This window comes from Eriocheir sinensis, unplaced genomic scaffold, assembly GCF_024679095.1.
Source record: "Eriocheir sinensis breed Jianghai 21 unplaced genomic scaffold, ASM2467909v1 Scaffold215, whole genome shotgun sequence".
Taxonomy (NCBI): domain Eukaryota; kingdom Metazoa; phylum Arthropoda; class Malacostraca; order Decapoda; family Varunidae; genus Eriocheir; species Eriocheir sinensis.
This window is the reverse complement of record NW_026111516.1, coordinates 180226-195809: the sequence shown is the minus strand read 5'-3', so window position 1 is coordinate 195809 and position 15584 is coordinate 180226. Positions and strand designations below refer to the sequence as shown.

The 15584-nt window shown below is 45.3% G+C and overlaps 1 protein-coding gene across 1 annotated transcript in view; it reads right to left on the bottom strand.

Annotated features, from left to right (window-relative positions):
* Positions 1 to 15584, bottom strand: part of LOC126990855 (DBH-like monooxygenase protein 1) — a 66482-nt gene that overhangs the window by 28396 nt on the left and 22502 nt on the right. Inside the window, exon 4 of the mRNA XM_050849507.1 lies at positions 737 to 940. Coding sequence (XP_050705464.1) covers positions 737 to 940 — 204 coding nt within the window. The remainder of the gene's footprint in view (positions 1 to 736; positions 941 to 15584) is intronic.

Here is a 15584-nt window from a genome sequence, read left to right as displayed (position 1 = left end):
GTTTTGGGGAGGAGCAGCGTGATGACGTCACTTGAAACTAAAAAAAAAATACCCGCCAGTTCAGGGGTGACTAAATTTGGGGCCGTATGTGCACTCTGGATGTGCATTCTCGCCTCCTTTCACAGCGCGTTCAAGCAAGCCACTGACGAAAAAATATGTCTTTTTATTGTGCTATTGCGTGACTGTAATTCGGATTCCAGCGCCTACAAACGGCGGGATGGGGTGTGAGGGAGGGCATGATGAAGGGATTGATTTAAATTATTCCGCCAGAGACACGCCAGTCCTCGTCGACAGATCGACTCGGTCGGCTAGATTTCGATCGCCGATAGAGTCGGTCTGTCGGCACCCTGCTACGGGCCGCCATTAGGCTAAGCCCGTGCCCCCCCCCCCCGCGCAGGGAGGGAGCATTTTTACCCTCTAAACGGGCCGTCTTCGGACAAGGGCCCGTTCCCCTAGTGATACTAGGGGTAAACCTTTAACAACAACATAGTCCGCCTTTCTTCGTTTTCTCTAAATCCATGTTTCTACATTCTCTAGTTTGGCTCCAAGCAGTTTCACGCATAAACCAAGCCTCTGCCGTGTCTCCTCCCACAAACCTGCGTATGACTTGACTTGGTGTATATAGACTTAGAGGAACAACAGCTTCCACCACCAGCGTCACCGCCACTACAATTAAGGAATCAAAAACATCATAAATACATACATTCTAATATCAAACACTTTAACACCTTCTTACCTCGCTCCCGATTGCCCAGTTGATGAGGAAGCGCTCGCACATGTAGAATTGGGGTGGCATGTTAGGGGTGTAACACTCGAATCCCGGATGGTTGACGTAGCGGTCCAAGTGGTGGCCTGGGTCGCTGCCATCCTGTGTGTGGCACTCGAAGGCGACGGAATGATGGAGATTCTGGCGCGCGTTTTCTCCATATACCATGTCGAACTAAGGGAGAGAATGAAGAGACAACAGTATAAAATGTAGGCTAGAGAGGAAAGAACAAGTGAAAGGCAGATAATGGACATGGAAGTGGGTGGCAGAAGGAAGAGAGTAAGACCCAGGACGAGATGGAAGGACTGTATTGTGGCGGACGCCAGGGAGAACTTGGACCTTGAAATGGCGGAGGACAGGGTTAGATGGAGGAGACTCATCAAAAACAGCGACCCCGTATAAAAACGGGATAATAATGCTGCGGAAGAAGAAGAAGAGGAAAGAACAAGAGGTTTGAAAGGGACTCAAAGATGCACAAGGTTATAAGGAGACTACAAGAGGTCAAATTGCCTATATATGGCAGTTCCCCAAATCCCTTTCCATCCATTGATACATTTAACCGCCAATCAAACAATATTTATATTTGCCTCTACTACATGGCTGCTCCGTTATTTTTTTCACTCATCCATGACCTTGTTCGTGAGCCATTTCCTGACTCTTTCCTTCCTGAACATGAATTTATGTAACTAAGAGCCGGTTTCAGTCACTTTGCTTGTTTTGATCGTTACCAATGGCGGCGATCGACGCTATAGTTTTCTACGTGAAACTGGCCTATGGGGTAGTCGTGGTTGGAGAGGAAACGAAAGGTGTTGAGAGTGTGTGCCAAGGTGCGGGGCTAGGCTAACCCCGCAGCCGCCACTACCCCATCGGCCAGTTTTACGTGGAAATACTATAGCCCCGATTGCCGCCATTGGTAACGATCAAAACAAACAAAATGACTGTGAAAGCGGCCCTTAAACCAGTTACTGCGTCTTCTTGCATCAGCTTTATGATAAAAGTAATGGTAAAGGTAAATTTTAAGACATATGCTTTAGCTGCGTTTGGCCTCGGTCCTCATATTCATTGCTTTGTCCTGTAATGGATAAGACCCCACATCTCGGGACACAGCTCAGGTTTGACATAAGGGTTGTATAATTCCGAATAGGCGTACCTAACAATCACCAAATGGGGGGTACAAACTTGGCGGAGGGACATTTTTGGCAGCCATAGCCGGTAACGGGCTAAAGAGTAGCCTATCCAGATATTTTGTTTTTATTGATTAATGATCCACGAGACAGCCTGGAGTTAAAACAAATTATGTGTTTATCTTTGTATTCATTCATACACACACTGGTAATATTTCTGTGGTGTCTGATTCACTTGTTTGAGTGAAATTCTATTGTGAATAACAGTCACAAATTCGTGTCACTAGTAAAAATGAAACTAGTAATGAAAGTTTTGCCACCATGAAATGTACACAAATAGATAATTATGAAAGCTCACGAAGTCACAATAAGTGAGATCACCTGCTTTTAGCAGTAAAAATATGCTATTTATGGTATCTGATACCCCCAAAATGGCGTACAGGCTGGCTTGGGCCTCGGAGCTACAGCCTCAACGGTGCCAGATTGTTGTACTCAGCTGATTATATTTCCTGACTTTCTACCCCTAAACTGTCTTCTGGGCTCCAATAACGAAACTAATTAATAGTTATCGTTAAAAGAGTTAGATCCTGATGTTTCTTGGCAATAGTCAGGCGTCAGAAACCGGTAAATACTGTGCTCTGAGTACGATGACCTGGCAACGGTGGCTATACGTATTTTCATATTATTGTTCTGTTGTTTATTCAATGTTCTGTTCAAGAAAAAGAATACCCATAATTTTAGTTAGTTTTTGGTTATAAGGATTCTTTACGAAATACAATTATAACATTACCTTCAACTAGTTAGGAAACGTCTAGTTAGGAAAAGTACTGAATCCTGGATCGGCTACGGTGATGTTAGGTGCGCCTGTTGATCTCAATATGCGGCAACCGCACCCCCTTTCGCCTCGGCCACCTCCTACAGTCTACCCACTCACTCAATAGAAGCAGTTCGCATCGCACATATAAACGATTACAAATAAGTTGGCCTTGATAAAACACAGACTATTCATTGAATTTTAAAACAACCTGTAGTAGAAAGACACCCCACGTGAATCTGATGAAACATACGAACATAATACAGGCCCCTGATTTATTTATTTATTTTTTTTTTTTGAGGGGGGTGGGTAGAGTGGCTGAGTAGTAGCGTGCTGGGTCCACATTCACCGCGTGATGGACGACGCGGGTTCGAATCCCCACGCCACCAACTCGGATTTTTCAGTCACCGCCGAGTGGCTTAAAACTACCTACATGCTGTCCTGAAGACCACCCATCAACCCGGACTCTAGAGGAAACCGTACAAGTGAATCAAGAATGAGTTCCGGGGGGCAGCATGAGCCAAGAGAAGATGGCGCCACTATAAACACTTGCCTGCGCCATGACGGGCTGGGGCGAATACCATCCAGGCCCCTCAAGAAAGCCTACCGGCGCTATAGGCGTACACGTAAAAAAAAAAATCATCGGTTCGAAGTGGGGGGAAGGGTGGCGAACAAAACGGGAATGCACAAGTGTGGGAAACTTTTTGAAAAATAAACTTTTTTTAGGGTTATTTTCAGGTCGACATAGAAAACATAAGGGGAGCTATAGTCCCCCTAGCCCCCCAAGACATTACAACACTGTACCCCGCGGAAGTTCAATCGAGAAGACGTTCGGAAGGGTTAGACGGCGACAGGTATGAGAGCGGCGAGGATATATTAGGGGCATTGTGTGTGTGGGGAGTTGATGTGTGTGGGGTTGGGTGATTAAAGGAGTGAGAGGGAGAGAGAGAGAGAGAAAGAGAGAGGAGAGAGAGAGAGAGAGAGAGAGAGAGAATTGCTCGTTTGTGAAGATAATGCCCTCTTCTCATTAATCTTCTGTTTGAGATGATTGATGAGGTCGAGGAACTGATGAGGATGTGGTTCGCGTGATGCATGCGCATGCGCGCTGTGTTGTTAGATGGGGAAGGAAAGAGGAATGAATGCTGTGGAGGTATTCCGATTGCAGCAGTTACACACAAACACACGAGGCCCACAGAAAGGCCCCAGAAGACCCGGGGCAGCCCTTGAGGGAGAGGTTGTCACCGAGCACCTTCGAGTCCGGAGTGCCTGCTGTTGGAAGGGCTGGGGGGGCCTACGACGGCGGCGGCAGGCGGCCAGGACCACACTGGCTACTGACTGGGCGCAGCCCTTATACTACTGTAGCGATACTCAATTTAATTGCACTGCAAATAAACTGCACTGCAGAGAAAAGTGTTTGTTGTGCTCCTACTGGCCTCTACAAATACTGTACTAAAACATTAGGCTATTTTCACTTTTTTTTTTTTTTACGTTCGGCTTGTTGCACCGGTAGGCTATCTCGATTGGCCCTGCTGATTCGGGGTACAGGCAATTGTTTATAGCGGCGAAGTCTTCTTTGGCTCATGCTGCCCCTGAAACTCATTTTTGCTCTACTGTACGTAGTTTCGCTAGAGTCCACGGTGATATTAGGCTTCAGGAGAGCATGCAATATGTTCCAAGCCACTCGGCGATGGTGGAAAATTGTCAGCTTGTAGCGACGACGGGGACTTCGACCTCGGGTCGTCCAAGCCACCACGTCCGCAGGCTGACCACTCAGCCACCGCCACCCCATGAGAGGTAGGGAGATATTTGTGTTGACACTAAATCTCATTTACTTACACCCTCGTGTTTGAGATAATAATTTGTTTCATAGACTGTACTGTGTCAGTGTGTGTGTGTGTGTGTGTGTGTGTGTGTGTGTGCATCCTCTCGAGTGTCGACATAACGTGTGGTTCTCTCTCTCTCTCTCTCTCTCTCTCTCTCTCTCTCTCTCTCTCTCTCTCTCTCTCTCTCTCTCTCTCCTCAGTCAATCATCAGGAAAATAACTGTTTGGGTGATTAATTATACGGAGAGAAGGAGACGAGGAGAGAGAGAGAGAGAGAGAGAGAGAGAGAGAGAGAGAGAGAGAGAGAGAGAGAGAGAGAGAGATTACGTCATTTCTATTTTTGAAAATTAAAACTTCAGTTGTAATTATTTATAATCGTAAACACACACACACACACACACACACACACACACACACTATTTACCTGCGCCACCGTGACCTGCTACTAAACATTGCGCCTCCCTCTCACCATGCTGTTCAACACAGCAACATACTGATACCTATCCGTGTAAGGACGAAAAGATATAGGAAGAGCCCCATCCCATTTCACACTTCCTATCGCAAAGACGGACTTAACACTAACGGCCTAATGTTAAACTCAAATAAAATAGTGCATATCCATTGGCACCAGACCTATCGGCAAACGGATACCTTTTTATATTAAAATTATCTATGATAACATTTCCATCATTCCCTTCACACACGTAAAGAACCTTAGGTCGGTATTATAAGACACGTTGGCTTCACACATCAGCTATTTCTAAAGGTTAAAGAGGGGGGCAGTCGGGTTCTTATGAGTGTTTCTTCAGGTTTAGGGTACAGAAGAAGGGTCAAACTACCACCTGGGTCATAAAACTACTCCTGGAAATGTCCACAACACCTACGAAAGCCTTGTCAAATATGTGTACTTGGGCGACGAAATGTTTAGTAATACGGCCTTATTATAGTGTCATGATAGACTGTTACATAAACATTGATGTGCACATCCACGAAATGTATAAGAAAGTCATGGGCAATTTACTGTTCCTAAATAGAGTCAAAGATAAATTTGCAAGTGAAACCATGCAGGAAAGGCATGGTAGAGTCCATCGCCCGCAGATGTGGACGTTAGACTCACCAATCTCATGCGTAAAGATTGGTAACTCGGTCCTCAATGACGAAGACACATAAAGTCAACAAGAAGATTTCCATAAAAATTCTGCTTCGTCTGCTCTTTTTCTTTATGCAAGGGAAACAGGTCTAAGCCACGAAACAAATAAGCAACAAAAAAAAAGTCCGCCAGGCGCTGCTCCAACAGAAGCAACTAGAACAAGAGGCCAATGGAGAGGTCAATTTCAGGAGATAAGGTGTCTTGACACTTTCCTCTAGAAAGAGGTCAAGAAGATATACAGACAAAAGAAGGTTGTTCCAAAGTTTACCAGCAGAAGGGAGAAAAGAATGAAAGTGCTGATCAACTCTTGCCTAAGGGATTTGGGCAGTATAGGGATGGGTAAGTGTATAGAAAGTCGGGTGCAGCAGGGACGAGGAAGGAGGCTGTCAGTAAGAGAAGAGGAGTTGATGTGACGAAGAGCCTTACTACAGCATCCGTGCGAGGCAAAAGAACTGGCGCAGACGATACAGAATGCCTTATCTTTAGGAAGCTGATTTAGTAAGAGAAGAGATATGAAGCTTCCAGTTTGAGATAAGGATAGACAGAGGATGTTTAGTGTGGGGGAAGGAGACAGGTGTCGAGTTGCTAGGTGGAGAAATTGAGTTTTTGAGGCGTTGAAGAACATCAGGTTCCTCCTACCCCAATCAAATCTGATAGCAAGGTCTGATGTTAAGCGTTCTGCAGTCTCCAATCTGGAGTCTTATAAATCCTGTTGGAAGGAGCTTCTGTTAAAAGAAGTTGAATAATGAAGAGTAGAGTCATCAGTGTACGAGCGGATAGGGCAATATGTTGTGGAAAGATCATTGATGAATAAAAGGAAGAGAGTGGGTCATTGGACAGAGCCCTACGGGACACCACTGTTGATAGGTTTAAGGGAAGAACAGTGACCGTCTACCACAGCCCGACGGGAAACTGAAGATAAAGGTACAGAGAGAGGAATAGAATCCGTAGGAGGAAAGTTTGGAAAGCAAAGATTTGAGCCAGACTCCATCGAAAACTGTCGATATGTCTAAGGGAACTATGAAAGTTTCACCGAAACGGCTAAGAGCCGATTAAGAAAGTAAGATCACCAGTTGAACGCCCCTTGCGGAACACATACTGGCGATCAGATAGAAGATCAGAAGTGGACATATGCTTATGAATCTTCTAGTTTAGTATTGCTTTAAAAGCTTTAGAAGGACAGGAAAGTAAAGTTAATGGACGGTAGTTTGAGGGATGCGAGCGGTCACCCTTTTTTTAAGGCACAGGCTCTATGTAGGCGTACTTCCACCAGGAAGAGAAGGTAGATGTTGACAGGCAGAGACGAAAGAGTTTGACCAGGCAGGGTGTCAGCTCGGAAGCAGAGTTTTCTTAAGGACAATAAGATGCACTCCATCAGGCCCATTAGCCTTCTGGGGATTGCGGCCAGAGAGGCCATAGAAAGCATAATTCTTAAGAATCTTAATAACAGCAAAGTGGAACCTAAGAGGGGATAAGTAGGAGGAATATGCCCAGAATCGTCCAGAGTGGAGTTTCTACAGAATGATTGAGAGGAGAGTTCAGTCTTAGAGACAAACGTGACGGCGGTGCTACCGTCAGGATTAAGGAGAGGAGGGAAAGATGAAGAAGTAAAATTGTGTGAGAAATCTTTGACTGAATACTAAAGGTCTCTGGAAGAATTAGAGACAGCAAGGTTGCGGCACTTTCTATTGATAAAAGAGTTTCTGATTAGTCGGAAAATAGATTTGGCACGATTCCGGGCACAAACGTAAAGATAATGATAGGCAGGAGTGTGAAGGCTCTGGTACCTTTTGTAAGCCGCTTCCCTAACTTTGAAATCATCAGAGCAAGCGTGACTGAAGCAAGGCATTTTAGCATGAGGTGTAGAGAAAGTACGTGGAATGTTTGCCTCCAATTCAGAGGCGGTGGCTGTAGGTCCCGCGTTCAGGAGGACACGAGTTCAGTCCCCGACCGGTGCCACCAAGCTGGGATTTTTCAGCCGCCGCCGAGTGGCTTAAAACTACCCACATGCTGTCCAGAAGACCACCTATCAACCCGGACTCTAGATTCTAGGATTAAAGATGAGCTCCGGGAGGGCAGCATGAGCCAATGCAAGATGGCACCACTATAAACACTCGCCTGCGCCAGAACGAGCTGGGCCGGCCATCAGGACCCACCGGGAAGAAGCCTTGGACCGACCATCAGGATCCACCGGGAAGAAGCCTACCGGTGCAATAGGCCAAGACGTAAAAATAAAAAAATAAAAAAATCACCTCTGTGATGCGCTGGGCACACACGGATGGGTTTCTCTCCTGGAAGCAGTAAACATTCCACGAGAAATCGAAAAAGTACACCCTCAGGTCGTCCCGCCGACCCGCAGCGAAATGCCAGTTGCATCGCCTCTTCAGTGGGTCCAGAAGCTGCACAGGAGGGATAGGACAGATTACAGAAATAAGGCTGTGATCTGAGGAGCCCAACGGAGAGAACAGTTTAACAGAGTAAACCGAAGGGTTAAACGTCTGGAAAAGGTCAAGAACGTTGGGCGTGTGTCCAAGGCGGTCGTGAATACGTTAAGGTGCTGAGCTACCTGCTCTAGATCATTGAATAGACAAAGTTGTAGGCTTGTTCATCAAGTTGGTCAGTGAATGAGGATGACAGCCAAAGCTGGTGGTGAACACTGAAATCTATCCCCCCCCCCCCCCCGACTACGAGGTATCTTGAAGTTTAGCCATATTGTATTTTGAATTTTGAGGTTGAAATTTCAGCGAGGGGAGAGTGGGTCAAGATGTGCTCAACTTCAAAGTTCAAAAAGTCAAAGAATTTGACATGCTTGGTAGACTTAGGTAAGAGACAAACAGCACAGATGTATTTAGTAATGGAATGACAATGAAGTTTTAGCCATATGACGGAAAATTCTGAAGAATCAAGGTCGTGGGCACCAGAGCAAGTGATGACGTTACGTACGTAGATGCAACTTCCGGCTTTGGATTGAGATTTAGGATATAGATAGGAGGAGTGAACAGAGTAGAGATTATTGTCAATAGCCTTTAAAACCTGTGTTTTGGTAAGTGAGACTACACCTCATAGAACGAAAGTCTAAGGGGGAGTCCCCTCTGGAGAAATTTGTCTAAATTCACTTGGACGGTTTCCTCTAGAGTCCGGAAACCACTCGGCGGTGACCGAAAAATCCGAGGCAGCCACCGCCCAGCATGCTTAGCTACTCTCTGGTCATCCGCCCGTTTCTATAGAAGTCTTCCTACCTATTCCCAGTAATGGGAGATGACCTTAATATAGTCAAGTGCCTGGCTCTTCAAGTTGGAACAAAAAACAAGAGGTTCAATTACGAAATGCGTGATTAAACTCGAAAGCGTTCGATGCGTCAAAGACCTGGGTGTCAAAATCGTGTCAAACCTCAAACTCTCACTGCAATACATTGACGTAATATTTACTAAAACAGAAATGAAAAAGTTTTGGAGGCAACTGATTAATGTATAATAACTTAGGTAGGCGGTGGCTAAGTTGATAGCGCGACGGTGCCGCGTCCCACCAAGAGAGCCTACCGGCGTCATGGGCGAAAACTTAAAGATAAGGAAAATGAAAAAAGGACAAACCAACTAGTGTGAACAAAAAGGTCTGTGTAGTCTGAATTTCTATGAAAATCTATGTAAATCTTTCTCTATCTCTCTCTCTCTCTCTATCTATCTATCTATCTATATATCTATCTATCTATCTATAATATATATATATATATATATATATATATATATATATATATATATATATATATATATATATATATCTGGGTAGGCGGTGGCGTAGGTGGTAGCGTACTGGGCCCGAATTCACCGCGTGATGGACGACGCGGGTTCGAATCCCCACGCTACCACTCGGATTTTTCAGTCACCGCCGAGTGGCTTAAAACTACCCACATGCTGTCCTGAAGACCACCCATCAACCCGGACTCTAGAGGAAGCCGTCCAAGCGAATCAAGAACGAGTTCCGAGAGGCAGCATGAGCCAATGCAAGATGGCGCCACTATAAACACTCGCCTACTCCAGAACGGGCTGGGCCGACCATCAGCCCCACCTGGAAGAAGCCTTGGGCCGACCATCAGGCCCCACTGGGAAGATGCCTACCGGCGCAATAGGCAGCAACGTTTCAAAAAATATATATATATATATATATATATATATATATATATATATATATATATATATATATATATATATATATATATATATATATATATCCCTCTCTCCCTCTCTGGCCCCCTCAACAGACAGAGATGGTTAATTAGTAATTGAAAGCCAGCACATTGCAGACTTTATGAACGATTGCTTTTCCGCAGTATTCAATATTTTCAGTCTTACCACCCTACCACCAACGTCAGCGATGGCAATAGTATTAACGAAGGAGTAGGAAATTTATTCGAGTCAATTATAGACAAACACATCCGTAACAATCTAGAAAACACAGCCTTAACATCAGTTGGAAACATAAACTCTTTAAATGACTTGCTAAATTTTACAAAACGGTATACGAAGCGGCAGATAAAGACGAAAATTATGTTTTATTATGATTTTAGCAAAACTCCTACAAATTGCCCCACCAAAGACTTCTGACAAATGCAGCGTTTAAAGTTTTTTTTTCTTTTTACAGCAAGGAAGGCACATCAGACAGAAAAAAAGTCCGGTAGGGCTTAGGTGTGAATAATCCCAAAGCAATCAATCAATCAATTAATGAGGGCACACGCCGGGGGGTGCGTCGCCTCACCCACCTTACGAAGGCCAAGCCCGGGGACACCTCCGGGCAAGTCCTTCTGTATTCCCCATTCCCATCCTAAGTACTTCCTGGCAGGATCTATCGACTTTCTCAAGTCACGAACTCTGTGAGCGTCCCCTTGACCTCTTCCATGTAGGATTATTTTTCACACAAACAACACGATGAGCCTCTAGAGTCGGCTTTGAGCAGAGTGCCTCATGCCCGTATAGCCGGAGTTTGCGTTGACGGACTATGCGGATAACATAAATCGAATTAATCGCACAAATCGTCACCAATTTGACATAGTCATTTCGAAAATATTCCACGATTCTGCGTAGACACTTATTAACTAAGGCATCAATCCGCTCTCCAAGTCTATTCAGTGTCCATGTCTCACTGGTCCGTGACCCTGGTATAGCCAATGGAAGCTCAACAGTGACTCTGGTCCACAACTCTGCCTAGTACCCAGTCCACAGAAGTGTTGAAAAGCGATGGGGAAAATACACAGCCCTGCCTTATTCTCGCGTTCACGGGAAAGAAGCTGGAAAACATACCTAGTTCTTATAGAAATCCCTCGGTGTCGCAGGAGATCCCAAAGTGTCTCGCGATGCACTGAATCAACCGCCTTCTTGAAATCGTCATAAGCTGCAACCATCCCTTATCGAAATTCACGTCGGTGCACCACAATTAGGCGAATCACTAGGACATGATCAGTTGTCGACTTACCAGGCGTGAACCCAGACTGCTCATGTCTGCAGCTTCAGCAGCTGGCTGCGAATCCGCATCAGCAAAAGGTGAGTGAACACCTTGCTTCTTCTTCTTCTTCTTCTTCAGATTTTCCCCCTAATAGGGGGACAGGGCCTTTGGCCGAAAGGCGGAGCGAGCGATGCAAGCTCGGTACGGGGTGGGGATGCCTCCGCCGCCGCCACAGACAGGAGTAGCAGCCGTCGAGCAGCGACGGAGGCTCTGGCGCCCCGGGCAGGCGCCCAGAAGCAGACCGTAGCAGGAGCCGGGCGAGCAACCAGGCAGTCTACTACCGGCGGAAGTGCCGGTCAAGTTGCTCGCCCGACGAGGGCTGACGTGCCACTGAAAAACACCTTGCCTGGCACACTCAGCAATGTAATACCACGGTAGTTGTTGCAGTCCTGACGGTCCCCTTTCCCTCTCCAGATAGGGGCGACCAATCCCCTCTCCCAGTCAGGAGGAATGGTACTGGATTGCCATGCGGCAGTCAAGACCGCGTGCAACCCACGGATCATGGCTTCACTTGCAGCTTTGAGCAGCTCTACACTGATGTTACAGATAGTAGGAGCCTTTCCACCCCTCAGCTTTGCCATAGTAAAGTGCCAAAGTAATTACACATGGAATAACATACGACTTCTTAACCACTCCATCTGCGAGAGGGATTTGGTGTGCGTGTGAACTAGGTTTCATTATGCTAGGCCCTCTCCTCTCTTATCCTGTCTCTCTGTTCTTCCTTTCTTTATTCTTCCTCTAGGTTAGGCTAGGTTAGGTTAGGTTTGGTTTGGACTAGACTAGGTTTCATTATGCTAGGCCCCCTCCTCTCTGCTCCTCTCTCTCTGTGTTCTTCCTTTCTTTATTCTTCCTCTAGGTTAGGTTAGGTTAGGTTTGGTTTGGTTTGAGCTCTATTTTTCGACCCACAAATCAATGCATTGCCACCAGAAACCGCGCTAATAGTCTTGGGCATTATTTCGAGAAGCGTGAGAAACCGAAGCTCAGAAGTTTCCCTTATAACCTGTGTTAGGCACCGGTTAGTCCTCACCTAGATTATGCTATTCAGTTTTGGTGCCCACGTTACAGGAAGGATATAGATTCCCTCGAAGCACGAGCAAAGAAAAACTAAAACAACTTAACTTGCATTCATTGGAAAGACGTAGACTGCGTGAGATTGTAATTGAGGTGTTTTAAAAAAAAGGGTAGTATTAACAAGGACAACTGAAATGAAGTGCCTAGATAGACTCACGGACCCAACAAAGTTTGATATTTTTTTTTCTTTTTTGGCCATCACGAGATTGTAGCTATAGGCCAACCGCTAACACGGAGTGGTTACTGGCCCCCTTGAGCAAGGGGAATGGGGTGTGTGATGTGTGAAGGCCCAAGCAATACCCATGCAGAGATCGACTATAATACGTAAGCATGGAGGTAAGATGGGAGGAGGGGCTGAAGAACGGAAAAAGTGAGGTGATTCTGATCGGCCGGCGGCCACACTGGTACTACCTACTAGTACTGGTACTGGTAGAAATTAGGTTACAGCAGCCGTTCTCTTGCCCTCACCTGAACTGATCATAAACCTAACCATACGCTAGATTTGACCCAACCCTGGGTGCTCTCTTCATTCATTCAGCATACAACGAGTCAATTGGATGGACGTGTCAACGTGTGTGAAGAAAAAAATAGAAGAAACATGCTCATCTGTTGCGCTGCATGTGGTTGCACCGCAAGACTGTTTTGAGGGGAATGTAACGCATGTGGGAGGATGCAATAATAATTCCACAGTTAGACAGTTTTCTGCTGTCTATAAAAAGTTACTGGTGCATAGTGATACGCTAGACGCTGCGAGTGATAACTCCCTCCACTGGAATCTTTGCCAATACTAATTGTGCCCAACCTGTGTAATGATCCAGTGACTCAGTATTATGTTAAGATTATAAGCACTTTTTGTGTGAAAAGCAGAGCTAAAGATGAAACAACTAAAGTACATGCAGAGGAAAATGTTTACGTGTAGTACAGTCGGCTATTCAACGCTTAATATAAATTTTTTTTTTAGGCTCTGTCGCTACATTTTGACAGCTTTTTTTTTTTTTCAAATTTAGTCAAAGAACAACTCTAAGTTTTATCAAACTATGATACATTTAAAAATATACTGCACTTATTAGGGTTTATACCCGGTGCTGAGGGCGGCGACGGAAGAGCACCCCACCCGCCGCACGCCCGCGGCGGGTTCCCTGCGACGGGCCGTCCACCGTGACAAAACCCCTCCCCCAGGGGTGAAGGGGTGGAGAAGAAAGAAGAAGAAGAACACACACACACACACACAGACACTATTTTCAAAGTTTAAAAAGAAAAAAAGAAAAGACGTGATGTTTTTACCTCGCCATCATCATCATCATCATGTATCAGAAGACATTCATTCATTTCATTGAATGAATGTATGTAATCTGGTATATTTCTAACTACATTATATATTAATATAATATAATATTATACAATTCGACTGTACATGCCCACTGCTTCACACCTATCAAAGTGCTCCAACAAAATTGTTGCCTACATTGCCAGCTTCGTCATTTATTTTTATTTTTTTTAACGTCGCGGCCTATTGCGCCGGTAGGCTTCTTCCCGGTGGATCCTGATGGTCGGCCCAAGGCTTCTTCCCGGTGGGACCTGATGGTCGGCCCAGCCCGTTCTGGCGCAGGCGAGTGTTTATAGTGGCGCCATATTGCATTGGCTCATGCTGCCCTTCCGGAGCTCATCTTTAATCCTAGAATCTAGAGTCCGGGTTGATAGGTGGTCTTCTGGACTTCATGCACAGTCTTGGAAGATCTTTGCATTGCGTGGCCTGTATTGACGCTTTAGCCTTATGAGACGTCACTGCCTCCTCAATCTACTCCCTTATCAGTCTTGAAATCAAAGGAAGAGGACTACATCCTACAGACGATGTAATAGATTTATCTGTAACAAGTTAAAAAAAAAAAATAGAGAAATTAAGGCCAACAAAAAATCTCCGCATTTTACAAGGGAGAGAGTGGACTTCCATTACATGGTAATTGCAGCCTTTCAGACTCATGTCAGTTAAACCATATTCTCTAATCTTAGCGACCATATGTATAACAAGGCCCAATGTAAATCATTTACACATATTGATAAGGCAGTTGCAGAAAAATATTTGCAGGTGAGATGTCACTATATTGGTAAACAGATCACTGCCATGTCGCAGGACAGAGTTTGAGCAAGGAGTCTCCTATATACACAAAAGTAATTCACTTTACTGATCAATAACATGTACTCTCTCTCTCTCTCTCTCTCTCTCTCTCTCTCTCTCTCTCTCTCTCTCTCTCTCTCTCTCCATGTACTTACAATCATTTAGAAAAAAAAAATTCTCACATTTACTTTACATTTTAATGGTTTTACTCACTTTTGCCTTAAATAAAACTAAAATAAAATAATACACTTGTGTAATTCCCATCCAGCCTCCATGGAAATACCACGCAGCGCAGTGTGACAAGCTTGCTTTTGCCAATACTGGGCGGGGCACCAGAGTCTGACTGGCAAACTTCAATCACTGGCGAACCTCATTCATTCACTGGTGAAGGGCGCTGCGAGCAGGGCCTCTCCTCCCATCCTTCCCCTATGATAAATGAGCCTTGTTCTACTTGCTGGCGATAACGAGGCCATGGTGGTGAATTACACACACACACACACACACACACACACACACACACACACACACACACACACACAATTTGTCTTGACCTCACGGGGTCAAGACGTGTCACATGGCACTCCCCATAGCAGCCATAGGACCAGCCTCTTAACCCTCTTCGTTCGCTCCCTATTCCCCCGCCTCTTCCCATTTATTCAAGAAATTCATTATTCAATAAAACATTTGTGAAATGCTGTGACATTATACAGACATACAGTGAGTGCAGTGTGTTAGTGGTGCTGCGAGGGTAGTAAGAGCTGTTCGTCAACAAACAACGCCTATAGTCTGTTCAGAGCATGAAGGCGGTTCAGGGTGTGGCAGATTCCGGAATCCCCATGAGTGCGGCGCTACCAGTTCGACCGCCAATTATCAGATTAGCACTCTCTCCCTACCTACCCACCCACAACCCACCTGTTTATCTCTCTTTCTCTCCCTCTCTTTCCCTCTCGACCCGGGGGAGGTACCTAGGGGGACATGCCGACCACCACCACCACAACGTGGCAACATGGGAAAAAAATCTCTGCCACATGTCATATAATTTATACAAATCGTTGTTATAATTCTAAACATCGACACTCATTGTGCTATGTAGCTTCCTTTACTATATACAGAAAATATAAATTATCACTTTCAAATAGCACATGGATGGGAAATTAGAGAGAGAGACGCATGTACGAAGGCTGATTTGGCAGCATGGCTAGAGGTAAACGACGATACCAGCTCC